Source organism: Natator depressus, chromosome 8, assembly GCF_965152275.1.
Source record: "Natator depressus isolate rNatDep1 chromosome 8, rNatDep2.hap1, whole genome shotgun sequence".
Taxonomy (NCBI): domain Eukaryota; kingdom Metazoa; phylum Chordata; order Testudines; family Cheloniidae; genus Natator; species Natator depressus.
The window spans coordinates 96,662,973-96,679,507 of NC_134241.1; the positions used below are offsets into that span (position 1 = coordinate 96,662,973).

Genomic DNA, 16,535 nt, shown 5'->3' on the forward strand with positions numbered 1-16,535 from the left:
AGAGACTTTCCCCACTAGCCATCAGGAGTATAGTGATGCCCTGTTTTGGCCCCTGTTTTGACTACTTCCTCCAGTCTCTGGCAGAGTTGCACACACAAACCACATATACTCTCTCTCAGCCTCTGGAAGCCACAAGATGAGATGTCTGGATATTATTTTCTATAGTCTGACCTGATGGTTTGCCCCAACTTCTTCCTGCCCCTCTTTCTGGCTCTCTTTCTCACTGCCATCCTTACTCTTTCTGCCATACATGCTCCTCACAATCCTTCTCTCCTTTCCTGCTGTTTTCCTCTCTCCACCTTCACCTCATACTTACTCACCATCTCATCCTTGCCTGTTTACTAAAATTAATTTTTAAACACATTAGTAAAAAAAAAAAAACTAATAAAATGCATGCCAGATCATCCTGGACACTTCACTTGTATTTTGTAGTCCTTTCCCACATGCTGTTCTTTGACTGTGCAGAGTGTTAGCTCCTCTGAACAGTCCTTATGTGTGTTGTGCTTCAGCTGGTAGAATCAGGTCCTGATCCTGAGTGAAGTCTCTAGATCAGTGATACTGAGACCTCAGTGGTTCAGGAGTCAAATTAGCCATCAGCATTACCCCAGAGAGCCACAGTAGGGTGAATTCATTGTTTGATTTACTGTAATACTATATATTCATATTTAAACAGTCTGATGGGGAAATATACAAATTCTCTCAGCAAAATGACTGACTGACCAAGTATTATTATTTTATCAACTACAATTGGTTAATAACATAGTAAAAACATCCTGATTGTCTAATAATTTAGACTGGTTAATAATTAAATCAGTGTTTTAATATCATGTGCTGCAAAGAGCTGCAGGAGCCACTTTCGGCTTGAGAGCCACAGTCTTTGTATCACTGCTCTAGATGCTGCCACAATATAAGTAATCACAATTAATTGCAGTTTTAATTGCACTATTAAACAATAGAATACCAATTGAAATTTATTAAATATTTTTGGATGTTTTTCTAAGTTTTCAAATATACCTATTTCAATTTCAACACAGAATCCGAAGTATAAAGTGAACACTATACATTAATTTTTACAAATATTGCACTGTAAAAATGATAAAAGAAATAGTGTTTTTCAATTCACTTCATACAAGTATTGTAGTGCGATCTCTTCATCATGAAAGTGCAACTTACAAATGTAGATTTTTTTTTTTTACATAACTGCACTCAAAAACAAAATGTAAAACTTTAGCGCCTACAAGTCCACTCAGTCCTACTTCTTGTTCAGCCAATTGCTAAGAAGAACAAGTTTGTTTACATTTAGGGGAGATAATGCTGCCCTATTCTTATTTACAATGTCACCAGAAAGTGAGAGCAGGTGTTCACATGGCACTGTTGTAGCCGGCGTTGCAAGATATTTACATGCCAGATGCACTAAAGATTCATATGTCTCTTCATGCTTCAGCCAGTGTTCCAGAGGACGTGCTTCCATGCTGATGATGCTCGTTTAAAAAAAAGAGTCCATTAATTAAATTTGTGACTTAACTCCTTAGGGGAGAATTGTATGTCTCGTGCTCTATGTTTTACCCGCATTCTGCCATTTATTTCATTTTATAGCAGTCTCAGATTGAACACCGAGCACATGTTCGTTTTAAGAACACTTTCACTGCTAATTTGACAAAATGCAAAGAAGGTACCAATGTGAAATTTCTAAAGATAACTACAGCACTCGACCCAAGGTATAAGAATCTGAAGTGCCTTCCAAAATCTGAGAGGGAGAGGGTGTGGAGCATGCTTTCAGAAGTCTTAGAAGAGCAACACTCTAATGTGAAAACTACAGAACCCAAACCACCAAAAAAGAAAATCAACTTTCTGCTGATAGCATCTGACTCAGATGATGAGATTGAGCATGCATCGTTCTGCACTGCTTTGGATCGTTATCGCACAGAACCCATCATCAGCATGGATGCATGTCCTCTGGAATGGTGGTTGAAGCATGAAGGAACATATAAATCTTTTGTGAATGTGGTACGTAAACATCTTGCAATGCCGGCTACAACAGTGCCGGTTACAACAGGCAAATGCCTGTTCTCACTTCCAGGTGACACTGTAAACAAGAAGGGAGCAGCATTATTTTCTGCAAATGTAAACAGACTTGTTTGTCTGCATGATCAACTGAACAAGGAGGAGGACTGAGTGGAGTTGTAGACTCTAAAGTTTTACATTGTTTTTTATTTTTGAATGCAGGTTTTCTATACATTCTACATTTGTAAGTTCCACTTTCATGGTAAAAAGATTGCACTGCAGGACCTGCAATGGGGGAATTGAAAAATATTATTTCTTTTGTTTTTTACAGTGCAAATATTTGTAATAAAATATAAATATTAAGTGAGCTGTGTACACTTTGTATTCTGTGTTGTAATTGAAATCAATATATTTGAAAATGTAGGAAACATCCAAAAATATTTAAATAAAAAGCATTCTATTATTGTTTAACAGTGTGATTATTTGCGCTTAATTTTTTAATCATGCGATTAATTGTGCATAATTTTTTTTATCGCTTGACAGCCCCAATAAATAATTGCTCAAGCCTACTCCAGTGTTGTCTCTGTGATTAAAAAAATAAGTGTAGGGAGGTGGAGTGGAAGGTAAGCTTCTGTTTTTCTTCTGTTTGTATGTGTTCTAGAATTAACAAATGTAAAAAGAAAAAATCCAGAGTAAAAATAAATTCATCTATTGAGGAAATAACTTAATTTATACACAACTTTAACAAAAACTGCTTTGTTAAGCCTGGGATGTCATTGTACAGCCACAAACAAAGGGAGAGTTGCATTTCTCGCTCAGAAATAAACACTTGCTTATATGTTTAAAAAGGAAATATTTTGTCTGACTTGGGTTTTTTCAATTACTGTTGTTATCAATGATAGCTATGAATTTATCAGTGATCATTGTCCAGCTATCAGTAATCACTGTTCCTTAATCTTGAATATATTTCTATAGAAGCAGATTTGATGTGACACAGCACATATCTGTATGGGGTCTCTGGGTTCATCTGGTTAAAGTCAAACTAGCATTTTTGCTTTGTCTCTAAACTTCTCAGTAAACGGTACCAAAAACTATTTGAGTACAGCTAAACTTACTAGCTAATGACTTGGTTACCTGGTGCTGTGAATTGTTTCCTAGTTGTTTTACCTGTGTTTCCAAGGGTTAAATGTATGGAAGCTGATGCAATCCCTCCCACTTTTCCCAGCAGTCTTCATTAGACAATTGCTCCATGGCAACAGTGAGATCACTGAAGACAGTATTTCATTGATTTCCACCACCCCCCCTTCCTTTTTTGAGCTATTCTTTTCACCTAACCACTCTTCAATGAGAAGGCTTTTTTATGCTGGGCAGATATATATATAATCATCTGCTTTGTAAATAATTTAAGGAACAGAGACACCCTAAATTTTTTTCTTTATTTAATGTTTCACTATGTATTTAAAAAGAGAGACAGGATTAGGAGGCTGGATAAGTGTACCTGCTGTAACTGATGTTCTTAAGTATTCTTGCATATTTTGTTGGTCTTCTAGGGAAAAGAATAATGTGGAACAGGAACTGAAGGAGAAAGAGGATACTATCAAACGGAGGACAAATGAGGTCCAGGTAAATGAGCTGTAGAATTTCTCATATTTCACTTCTGTTTTTTGGTGCATGTGTTCATTCATTCTTATAGAAATATAATAGAGTCTTTAAGCCAAATCATGTACCGTTTACTTGGTGTTGGCTAAAAAATAATTACCTTTAAAAAAAAAAAAAAAAAAGTGAGAGAGTGAGAATATATGCATTTCACAAACCAGTGAAGATATTTCAATGCCATGCAAATTAAGACTAATAAACTGGTCAAATTAAATGGATTTCTACCATATAGTACCACTTCATGACAGTCACAGTAAATCCCTAGTTGGGGAGATTTTGTTGCTCCATGGTGAATTTTTTAAAGTCTAAATATCCTTTTAAATAGTTTTACTTTAAAGGGACTATGACAATCTTTCCATAGGATCAGCAAATTCAAATGTTGTTGCTGTTTCCTATGAATAAAGACCTAATCTAGGCAGTTTAGATGCCAGGGTTTAAGGTGCTTATAGTCAGCCAAGACCTGTATTAAATACTGCAAAGCTATTTTTCAATTAAGTGATAAGTTAAGTGAAAAGCAGCTTGAGTTGCTGCATTTAAAAATCTGCAGCATGACTCCTGATAATCTAAATACTTTTTGGATTACCAGTGGACAGTAAAAGCTTAGTTTACGTTTGATAGAGAATAAATAGTGGAAATTTTTCTTACATTTTCTGAACCTAAGTAAAATGTGGCGTGTCTTCCTAACAACTGTCTTATGAATTTTTGCTTACCTATTTTATGTTATGCTCCTTGTGACTGGGTGGTAATTAATTGCATGACCTTTCAGGAGATAATTCATATCCTGGCACGTCAGTAACAATGACAGCCAAATGAATATGCAACAAGATGTCAAATAGAAGTTTGCTATACCAAATACATTAATTAAATCTGCCTACTCACGTGAATGGAATAAAATTTTAATAATCTAGTAAAACTATCATGAATATTCATGTCTGACACACATCAGGAATAATTTTGTATGGTGTGTGCTGGAATCTCATGGTTTATGTGTGTGTGTGTTTGCTCAAGACTGAATTCCTGGCTTTGTTTGAAAAGGAGGCAAATAGTGCTAAATTAAAACTTTTTGATCTCTTAATTCCAGTTAAGAAAACAGAATATCACACTACTTAAGTGTATTATGTGCATCTAGTATTTGAGGTCAAGAGGTAATGCAAGACAAATGTAATAACTGACATTGTCTAAAGCAGTCATACTGCAAGCAACTGCTTTGAGATTCTGTCAATGTAAAGATCAAGTGGGCCTGCATGGTGGCTTATTCGTTGTTCCTCCTCTGATCAGAGGCAGCCGTTGTGATTGTGATATGAATTTTAGTGCTGTTGAGCTGGTGTTTGGGTTCTGATAAAGTTTGTGTGCCAGTGTTTCTAGAGCTACATACAACAAAGGTAACAAATTCAGATTGTCACTAAATTGTCATGCCTGTTTTGTGTTTTGGCTCCTGTATTGCTGTTGACCAAGATATTTGACTGTGTACCAGAGTTTTTTTACTTTCTAATCTGTCTTCTCTCTGACTCATTTCATAATATCACTCTCCAGTATTTGTGCCACCAAAATTATTTCTGTGGTGACAAACTATCTCTCAAACATCCCCAATTTCTGCTTTGGCTGAATGAGGTGTGGAGAAGTCTTGGGAAATATTGTTCTGCAGTAAGAATCCATTTTTTGGGTGTATATAAAAAGATGCTAAACAACAATAATGGGAATGAATTTTAGATCAAGTATCAATAAAAACACTGTTTTGCTGAAGTGCAGCAATTTAAAAATATGAATAACTAGACTGAAAGGCCGGAAGGGTCCATTAGATCATCTAGTCTGACCGCTTGTGTAATACAGGCCATAGAATTTTTAATCCAGTTACTCCTGCATTGAGCCTAGAAACATGTTTGATTTAAAGCATGTTTTCCAGAAAGGATTGCAATCTTTATTTGAAGAGCTCAAGGGATGCCACTACTTCTCTTGGTAGTTTGTTCCAGTGGTTAATTACCCTCATTGTTTAAATAGAAGTGCCATATTTCTAATTTGAATTTGTATCTCTTTAACTTCCAGCCATTGTTGCATGTTATGCCTTTCTTTTTCTGATTTGCACTGAATTTGACAGATTAATTATCCATAGAATCCAGCATAGTCAGAAGTATTAATATATATGGGCAGAATAACTGTCCACTTCTCCCAGACAAACAAATATGGGATGTTTGTCAGGATAGTTCAAGGGAAACATTTGCAGTGCTAAAAGGCTATATGATTTGTCAGACCAAAGAGTCTGTGTCAGAGATGGGAGTAGAACAAGTTCCAAATTTAGTATGCTAGACCAGCGGTTCTCAAACTGTGGGTCGGGATCCCAAGGTGGGTTGCGACTCCATTTTAATGGGATTGCCAGGGCCAGCGTTAGACTCACTGGGGCTGAAGCCGAAGCCTGAGCTCTGCTGCCTGGGGCTGAAGCCAAAGCCTGAGGACTTGAATCTGGGATGGCCCAAGCCCCTCTACCCCATCCCACCCCACCCCACCCCACCCCACACATGGTGACAGGGCTTAGGCCCTCTCCCGCCCAGAGTAGTGTAGTAATTTTTGATATCAGAAGGAGGTCATGGTGCAGTCAAGTTTGAGAACCGCTGTGCTAGACTACACTTCTCTTCACCACACTGACCACCTTTTCCATGGCCAGATTCCACATTGGCTTCTCAACAGAGGAGCCAGTTTAGCTGGCTGAGAAGCAACTTATGTTTTGGCCCTAATACTGTCACCAACATTCTGGGCAGCTACCCAGCCTCCAGGGTTTCCTTTCAAAATGGAGAGATCCCTGACTTGTGGTCTTCACACACCCCTTAGTGCCAGCCCTGGGCTGTTGTGATGGAAGACTGACTGTTAGGAAAAAAAACTGAGTCAGGTTTCCAGATGTAGCAATCAGTTTGTTTTTAAGGTTTTCAGCAACAAAAATGGCTAGTCTTATATATTAAGGAAAAAAAGGCCCATGACAATGAGCTTCCAAAATGGGTATATCCTTCCTGTGTATCCCAAAGGCCAGTCCTGAGTGTACCATGCCTTCTGTCATTCAAAGAAAGGCCATTTCCTGTAGAATAATGCAGTGAAATCTATAGAATGTTTGTTTGTACAAGATTTCATTTCATTGCCCATGCCTTGAATAGTTCTCTGGATTTCAATTTCCAGAACTCTGAAACATTGCTTTTTTAGTACTGCCTTAGTTTTTTAAATGTAAGGAAAGGTGTAACTTCTGATGACCTTCTGTCTTGGCTTCCCCTTTTAACACTAGAGGAGAAGTATATGGTGGTAATTCTGTTTTTTTTAATCACCTGTATTAAAAGTGTACATAGTGCTATAAATCTACATGGCTCTTTACAAAGAGTTAAGACAAATGCCCTGTCCTGAAGCTGTTACGGTTTAAATACGATCACAGTTCAGGACAGGGAGCCTGTGGGAATTACTGATGAGAAAGGGAAGTGATGGATTGTTAAGAGAGGAAGTTCTGTGGATGAGGGTAGGAAAGTGTATTCCTAGCATGGGGGCAACATGATTGAAGGCATAAAGCCTATCACAGCCCTGGTCTACACTAGGACTTTAGGTCGAATTTAGCAGCATTAAATCGATGTAAACCTGCACCCGTCCACACGATGAAGCCCTTTATTTCGACTTAAAGGGCTCTTAAAATCGATTTCCTTACTCCACCCCTGACAAGTGGATTAGCGCTTAAATCGGCCTTGCCGGGTCGAATTTGGGGTACTGTGGACACAATTCGACGGTATTGGCCTCCGGGAGCTATCCCAGAGTGCTCCATTTTGACCGCTCTGGACAGCACTCTCAACTCAGATGCACTGGCCAGGTAGACAGGAAAAGAACTGCGAACTTTTGAATCTCATTTCCTGTTTGGCCAGCGTGACAAGCTGCAGGTGACCATGCAGAGCTCATCAGCAGAGGTGACCATGATGGAGTCCCAGAATCGCAAAAGAGCTCCAGCATGGACCGAACGGGAGGTACGGGATCTGATCGCTGTATGGGGAGAGGAATCCGTGCTATCAGAACTCCGTTCCAGTTTTCAAAATGCCAAAACCTTTGTCAAAATCTCCCAGGGCATGAAGGACAGAGGCCATAACAGGGACCCGAAGCAGTGCCGCGTGAAACTGAAGGAGCTGAGGCAAGCCTACCAGAAAACCAGAGAGGCGAACGGCCGCTCCGGGTCAGAGCCCCAAACATGCCTCTTCTATGATGAGCTGCATGCCATTTTAGGGGGTTCAGCCACCACTACCCCAGCCGTGTTGTTTGACTCCTTCAATGGAGATGGAGGCAATACGGAAGCAGGTTTTGGGGACGAAGAAGATAGCTCACAGCAAGCAAGCGGAGAAACCGGTTTTCCCGACAGCCAGGAACTGTTTCTCACCCTGGACCTGGAGCCAGTACCCCCCGAACCCACCCAAGGCTGCCTCCTGGACCCAGCAGGCGGAGAAGGGACCTCCGGTGAGTGTACCTTTTTAAAATACTATACATGGTTTAAAAGCAAGCATGTGAAAGGATTACTTTGCCCTGGCATTCGCGGCTCTCCTGGATATACTCCCAAAGCCTTTGCAAAAGGTTTCTGGGGAGGGCAGACTTATTGCGTCCTTCATGGTAGGACACTTTACCACTCCAGGCCAGTAACACGTACTCGGGAATCATTGTACAACAAAGCATTGCAGTGTATGTTTGCTGGCGTTCAAACAACATCCGTTCTTTATCTCTCTGTGTTATCCTCAGGAGAGTGAGATATAATCCATGGTCACCTGGTTGAAATAGGGTGCTTTTCTTCAGGGGACACTCAGAGGAGCCCATTCCTGCTGGGCTGTTTGCCTGCGGCTGAACAGAAACAGCCCATTCCCCGCTGTTAGCCACAGGGAGGGGGGAGGGTTGAGGGGGTAGCCACGCGGTGGGGGGAGGCAAAATGCGACCTTGTAACGAAAGCACATGTGCTATGTATGTAATGTTAACAGCAAGGTTTACCCTGAAAGAGTGTAGCCAGTGTTTTATAAAATGTGTCTTTTTAAATACCGCTGTCCCTTTTTTTTCTCCACCAGCTGCATGTGTTTCAATGATCACAGGATCTTCTCCTTCCCAGAGGCTAGTGAAGATTAGAAAGAAAAAAAAAAACGCACTCAAGATGAAATGTTCTCCGAGCTCATGCTGTCCTCCCACACTGACAGAGCACAGACGAATGCGTGGAGGCAAATAATGTCAGACTGCAGGAAAGCACAAAATGACCAGGAGGAGAGGTGGCGGGCTGAAGAGAGTAAGTGGCGGGCTGAAGAGAGGGCTGAAGCTGAAAGGTGGCGGCAGCGTGATGAGAGGAGGCAGGATTCAATGCTGAGGCTGCTGGAGGATCAAACCAGTATGCTCCAGTGTATGGTTGAGCTGCAGCAAAGGCAGCTGGAGCACAGACTGCCACTACAGCCCCTGTGTAAGCAACCGCCCTCCTCCCCAAGTTCCATAGCCTCCACACCCAGACGCCCAAGAACGCGGTGGGGGGGCCTCCAGCCAACCAGCCACTCCACCACAGAGGATTGCCCAAAAAAAAGAAGGCTGTCATTCAATAAATTTTAAAGTTGTAAACTTTTAAAGTGCTGTGTGGCATTTTCCTTCCCTCCTCCACCACCTCTCCTGGGCTACCTTGGTAGTCATCCCCCTATTTGTGTGATGAATGAATAAAGAATGCATGAATGTGAAGCAACAATGACTTTATTGCCTCTGCAAGCAGTGATCGAAGGGAGGAGGAGAGGGTGGTTAGCTTACAGGGAAGTAGAGTGAACCAAGGGGCGTGGGGTTTCATCAAGGAGAAACAAACAGAACTTTCACACCGTAGCCTGGCCAGTCATGAAACTGGTTTTCAAAGCTTCTCTGATGCGTACCGCGCCCTCCTGTGCTCTTCTAACCGCCCTGGTGTCCGGCTGCGCATAACCAGCAGCCAGGCGATTTGCCTCAACCTCCCACCCCGCCATAAACGTCTCCCCCTTACTCTCACAGATATTGTGGAGCACACAGCAAGCAGTAATAACAGTGGGAATATTGGTTTCGCTGAGGTCTAAGCGAGTCAGTAAACTGCGCCAGCGCGCCTTTAAACGTCCAAATGCACATTCTACCACCATTCTGCACGTGCTCAGCCTGTAGTTGAACAGCTCCTGACTACTGTCCAGGCTGCCTGTGTACGGCTTCATGAGCCATGGCATTAAGGGGTAGGCTGGGTCCCCAAGGATACATATAGGCATTTCAACATCCCCAACAGTTATTTTCTGGTCTGGAAATAAAGTCCTTTCTTGCAGCTTTTGAAACAGACCAGAGTTCCTGAAGATGCGAGCGTCATGTACCTTTCCCGGCCATCCCACGTTGATGTTGGTGAAACGTCCCTTGTGATCCACCAGAGCTTGCAGCACTATTGAAAAGTACCCCTTGCGGTTTATGTACTCGCCGGCTTGGTGCTCCGGTGCCAAGATAGGGATATGGGTTCCGTCTATGGCCCCACCACAGTTAGGGAATCCCATTGCAGCAAAGCCATCCACTATGACCTGCACATTTCCCAGGGTCACTACCCTTGATATCAGCAGATCTTTGATTGCGTGGGCGACTTGCATCACAGCAGCCCCAACAGTAGATTTGCCCACTCCAAATTGATTCCCAACTGACCGGTAGCTGTCTGGCGTTGCAAGCTTCCACAGGGCTATCGCCACTCGCTTCTCAACTGTGAGGGCTGCTCTCATCTTGGTATTCATGCGCTTCAGGGCAGGGGAAAGCAAGTCACAAAGTTCCATGAAAGTGCCCTTACGCATGCGAAAGTTTCGCAGCCACTGGGAATCGTCCCAGACCCGCAACACTATGCGGTCCCACCAGTCTGTGCTTGTTTCCCGAGCCCAGAATCGGCGTTCCACCGCATGAACCTGCCCCATTAGCACCATGATGCATGCATTGGCAGGGCCCATGCTTTCAGAGAAATCTGTGTCCATGTCCTGATCACTCACGTGACCGCGCTGACGTCGCCTCCTCGCCCGGTATCGCTTTGCCAGGTTCTGGTGCTGCATATACTGCTGGATAATGCGTGTGGTGTTTAATGTGCTCCTAATTGCCAAAGTGAGCTGAGTGGCCTCCATGCTTGCCTTGGTATGGCGTCCGCACAGAAAAAAGGCGCGGAACGATTGTCTGCCGTTGCTCTGATGGAGGGAGGGGCGACTGACTACACGGCTTACAGGGTTGGCTTCAGGGAGCTAAAATCAACAAAGGGGGTGGCTTTACATCAAGGAGTATTTCAGGCAGGACTTCACGGAGGGTTCCAATAAGAAATGGTGCACCTAAGTTATTGTTCTTATTGGAACAAGGAGGTTAGCCTGGCCTCTGATTGATACATGGCTAGATTTACCTCGCTGCACCTTCTCTGTGAGTGACTGCAGTGTGACCTAGAGGAATGAGTCCCCTAGACGGGGGAGGAGGCAAATGAGTACAAAACAAATCTGGTCTATTTCTTGTTTTGATCCACTCCATCTATCTTTTACATCTTTGGCTGGCAGCAGACGGTGCAGAAGGACTGCGTGCCATCCACATCTCATGGCTGCTCGGCAGAAGACGGTACAATAGGACTGCTAGCAATCCATATTGCCTGCCTGCTCACCATAAGACGGTTCAATAGGACAGACTGCAGGACTAAAGAGAATGACCTGGTCAAGTCACTCCAAATTTAGTCCCTGCGCCCATGTCTGCCCAGGCGCGCCCAGCCGACGCGGCCAGGAGCACCTTGGACATGACGAGGACGGCTACCAGTCGTATTGTACCGTCTGCTGCCACAAGGCAATGGGTTGCTGCTACTGTGTAGTAATGCAGTACCGCGTCTGCCAGCACCCAGGAGACATACGGTGACGGTTACCTGAGCGGGCTCCATGCTTGCGGTGCTATGGCGTCCGCACAGGTAACTGAGGAAAAAAGGCGCGAAACGATTGTCTGCCCTTGCTTTCACGGAGGGAGGGAGGGAGGGAAGGGGGGACTGACGATATGTACCCAGAACCACCCGCGACAATGTTTTAGCCCCATCAGGCATTGGGATCTCAACCCAGAATTCCAATGGGCAGCGGAGACTGCGGGAACTGTGGGATAGCTACCCACAGTGCAACGCTCCGGAAGTCGACTCTAGCCTCGGTACTGTGGAAGCACTCCGCCGAGTTAATGCCCTTAATGCACTTAGAGCATTTTCTGTGGGGACACACACACTCGAATATATAAAACCGATTTCTAAAAAACCGACTTCTATAAATTCGACCTTATTCCGTAGTGTAGACATACCCACAGGAAAAGACATAAGGAGAGAAGATTGGAATCAGCAGAAGGAGTGATAGGCATTAGTGAGTAAATGAGTCTGGTGTTGTAGGAGAGGATAAGGAGTTTGAATTTGAAGTAGACAGGAAGCCAGTGCAGAAATTTGGGGCGGAGGAGGAGGATGTTAAGTAGGGAGGAAACAAACAACAATGGAAAGCTCCAGTTATCAGTGTGAGACTGAACCACACTTCAAATGGAATTTGAAGAAATCAAAAAGAATCCTTATCTATTACTGAAATGGTACTGCTGAACTCTATTCATTTGTCTACGTCTCATCTCCCTTCGTTTGTTCTTTCCCCTCTTTTATGCCTTCTCTGTCTGGCTGCTCTACTTTTCTGTTTCCTCCCTAGGCCCTTAATGCATTCCAGCACATGAAGACTGGTACTGTGCTGATTCACTTTCTGGAGCTAATAGATCACTCAGTAAAGACATGTGTCTTGTTGGTTTGGGAGGTTTGGAAAGTGCTGATTTTTGCACTGAGGAGACAAGTTCCTGATGCTAGGGTTCATGCACGCTTGAGGGACAGGCTCCACAGAGCCTGTCTAGTGTTTCTGATAAATAATGTCCAAGAGATTTTCCATCTTGATTCTGAGATCACAAGACAGTAGGTATCAATTGCTAGGAGAACTTGTCACTGAACCATCTGATGTAACAAACTAGGCATCTGTTCTCTTCACTCAGTCTCTGAGCTAAGAGTTACAAAAATAAAAGTTATTTCAAATATTGTCAAAATGCACAATTAAATCTTTGTATGAAAATTGCATTGCTTTGACTATGCATCATACATGTGTGACTTTGAACTCTCTACATGTAAGTCAGACTGTTTGTTCCTGCAAAATAGATGGAGATATGGAAAAGTTAATTTTTAAGTATATTTATAGCTGATGTGTAAGTGATTACATAGAACTGTCGCTACTAAGATTATTAAAAAGCATGTAGTAATATGTGAATTGGTGGTGTCCCTTTTTGAAAGGACTGGGATGGGAATTCTGCTCTAGTTTTAAATAAACATTTTTCTTTGTCACATTAGAAATGTTAATGCTTACATTTCATTTATTTAGAGTCATACATATTTTTAGTTCTTGATCAGTAACTGTTCAGAGCAAGCACTGTGAGTTTACATTCTGTGCAGCTATGTGCTAATTTTTGTTGCATCTAAGCAAAGGCATTGTTTCAGAGGTTACTCCTGGGGGAATTCTGCACCACATGTGCAGAATTCATATCCTCTGCAGATTTCTTTGCTTCCCTGCAGAAAAATGACTTTGACAGGGAAGCAAAGGAAAGCTGCAAGAGCAGTCCTGCACCACTCCCTAGCTGCGCAGATACATTGTTTCAGGCACCCAGAGCAGCTGGTGGAGAGGTAAATCACCGTAGGGCTGGGGACACCTCAGCCAGTGGCTCCTCCCCTGAGCCGGGATCGGCTGCTAGTCCCGGCTGGGCTGGAGGCAGCAGAGGATGGGACTTCCTCCTCCCCTGCAAGGAGTGGCTGTGGCAGATCCATCCCCAGAAACTTCCCCCACCTGCAGGAAGCTCAGCATTCTCCCCTGCTTCCTGCCCCCATTGCTCCTTAGCTACGGGGGGAAGGGGTCACAGTATGGGGAGCTGCTCCCCGATCCGCCCATCCCCAGTGCATCCAGACCTCCCATACCCAGACGCTCCTGCCAAACCTCACTCCGTACGCCCAGAACTGAGGTTTTACAACTGCAGGATTGGCCGGTTTCTAGGATTTTGGTGAGTCTCTGAGAAGCACAGTGGGGGCCAAGGATATGAGGCAGGGGTTCGGGGAGGAGCAACTTCTAACCTGACTGGCCTCTCAGCCTGGGTCCAGGAAGTAGACTGAAGCTTGCAGCAGCACTCTGAGTCTGGGGGCAAGGAAGAATCAGCTCGCAGCTCTCCATGTGGTTCTTAAGAACATAGGAACATAAGAATGGCCATACTGGGTCAGACCAAAGGTCCATCCAGCCCAGTATCCTGTCTACCAACAGTGGCCATTGCCAGGTGCCCCAGAGGGAGTGAACCTAACAGGTAATGATCAAGTGATCTCTCTCCTGCCATCCATCTCCACCTTCTGACAAACAGAGGCGAGGGACACCGTTCCTTACCCATCCTGGCTGATAGGCATTAATGGACTTAACCTCCATGAATTTATCCAGTTCTCTTTTAAACCCTGTTATAGTCCTAGCCTTCACAACCTCCTCAGGCAAGGAGTTCCACAGGTTGACTGTGCGCTGAGTGAAGAAGAACTTCCTTTTATTTGTTTTAAACCTGCTACCCATTAATTTCATTTGGTGGCCCCTAGTTCTTATAGTATGGGAACAAATAAATAACTTTTTCTTTTTTCACTTTCTGCACACCACTCATAATTTTACATACCTCTATCGTATCCCCCCTTAGTCTCCTCTTTTCCAAGCTGAAAAGTCCTAGTCTCTTTAATCTCTCCTCTTATGGGACTCGTTCCAAACCCCTAATCATTGTAGTTGCCCTTTTCTGAACCTTTTCTAATGCCAGTATATCTTTTTTGAGATGAGGGGACAAAATCTGTACGCAGTATTCAAGATGTGGGAGTACCATGGATTTATATAAGGGCAATAAAATATTCTCCACCTTATTATCTATCCCTTTTTTAAGGATTCCTAACATCCTGTTTGCTTTTTTGACTGTCGCTGCACACTGCGTGGACGTCTTCAGAGAACTATCCACGATGACTCCAAGATCTTTCTCCTGATTGGTTGTAGCTAAATTAGCCCCCATCATATTGTATGTATAGTTGGGATTATTTTTTCCAATGTGCGTCACTTTACATTTATCCACATTAAATTTCATTTGTCGTTTTGTTGTCCAATCACTTAGTTTGGTGAGATCTTTTTGAAGTTCTTCACAGTGTGCTTTGGTCTTAAGTAACTTGAGCAGTTTAGTATCATCTGAAAACTTTGCCACCTCGCTGTTTACCCCTTTCTCCAGATCGTTTATGAATAAGTTGAATAGGATTGGTCCTAGGACTGACCCTTGGGGAATACCACTAGTTACCTCTCTCCATTCTGAAAATTCACCATTTATTCCTACCCTTTGTTCCCTGTCTTTTAACCAGTTCTCAGTCCACGAAAGGATCTTCCCTCTTATCCCATGACAACTTAATTTATCTAAGAGCCTTTGGTGAGGGACCTTGTCAAAGTAATCCCCCTTGTCCACATGTGTGTTGACCCCCTTAAAGAACTCTAATAGATTAATAAGGCATGATCTCCTTTACAGAAACCATGTAGACTTTTGCACAACAATTTATGTTCTTCTATGTGTCTGACAATTTTATTCTTTACTATTGTTTCAACTAATTTGCCCGGTACTGACGTTAGACTTACCGGTCTGTAATTGCCAGGATCACCTCTAGAGCCCTTCTTAAATTCTTGCTAGTAAAAATGAGTCTTATGGAGATTAGGAATGGCTATAAATCTAAATCTAAAAAACCCCCATGAAGCTACTCATCTGCAGCTCAGGAAGAAAATTTTATGTCTGGGCTTCTGGAGTCAGTTACTGAAAGGAACCTGGCCCTTCAGTCAAAGGAGTTCAGCTAATTAGCAAGAGGGAGATGTTGGCAAACTGGTTTGAATTACCTGACACGTGAATGAAAACAGAAAGATTCACTAATCCAGTTTGCTGTTAAAATGAGTGTACCATTTACAGTAAATTAGGCAGACGAGCATAGAGTTAGAGTTCAGACAGTTAATTGAGCAGATGAAGGCGCAATCTCAACTATACTGAGCTTTTTCTTAATGATGGAGGATTGTTCAATCATCTTCCTGCCACCTAACCCTGACCACATCGCCCCCATATTTGTATCACTCTACTCCCTTCTCCTCTGCATCAAACACCTTTGCTTTTATGGTATTTCACCATTTAGCCCCTCTTATCAGATCTATCATTTTATTGAGCCACCAACCTTTACCTTTGCTCTTTCAAAAATGCAAGCTTAGGTCGTCTGCTTGTTGAAGCACCTTTCCATTTTTTTCCATGCCAGCTCTTTGCAAGCAAAAAAAGCTTTCCCATCAAAATTTAGAGTGATCACCAGATCTTCCTTCAACTCCTACTTGTAGGCTCTGCTCTGCTCTCCTCTCGTCACGTGCCTACAGTACACTGCCATCTGATGAGAGTTAACTGGGCAGTGAACTGAGATTACTGTTACACAAAAAGTGCTCATTTTAATATGTAAACTTAAATAATGAATTCTGGGGTAAGGCTGCCTTTTTTTTTTTTTAAACTGCATGTTTGTACTGCACATAGCACAATAAGGTCCTGATCCTTGATTGAGGTCTCTGTGTTACTGCAGTATAAATAATTACTGATCAGAACTAATATTTTTATCGAGGGACTTAAATTGTGGATAGTTTTCTTCAGCCACTGAAATGGGAATCTTGAGATCTGGGTTCTAGTTTTGGTTCTGCCATTCTTGTAATGCTGGGTAAGTCACTCACCCTTTCTGCCCTGATTTCCTCACCTGTTACATTGAGATGGCACTCTTCTGCCACTCACAGGCAGTGAGGGTAACTTTC

General features: G+C 42.9%; 1 protein-coding gene and 1 long non-coding RNA gene across 2 annotated transcripts in view; both read left to right on the plus strand.

Annotated features, from left to right (window-relative positions):
• Positions 1 to 16,535, plus strand: part of EPS15 (epidermal growth factor receptor pathway substrate 15) — a 113,761-nt gene that overhangs the window by 63,416 nt on the left and 33,810 nt on the right. Inside the window, exon 13 of the mRNA XM_074961753.1 lies at positions 3,555 to 3,627. Coding sequence (XP_074817854.1) covers positions 3,555 to 3,627 — 73 coding nt within the window. The remainder of the gene's footprint in view (positions 1 to 3,554; positions 3,628 to 16,535) is intronic.
• Positions 7,571 to 9,200, plus strand: LOC141992969 (uncharacterized). The gene is made up of 3 exons (XR_012640703.1): positions 7,571 to 7,643; positions 7,740 to 8,124; positions 8,718 to 9,200. It is a non-coding gene; the product is annotated as an uncharacterized LOC141992969 (long non-coding RNA).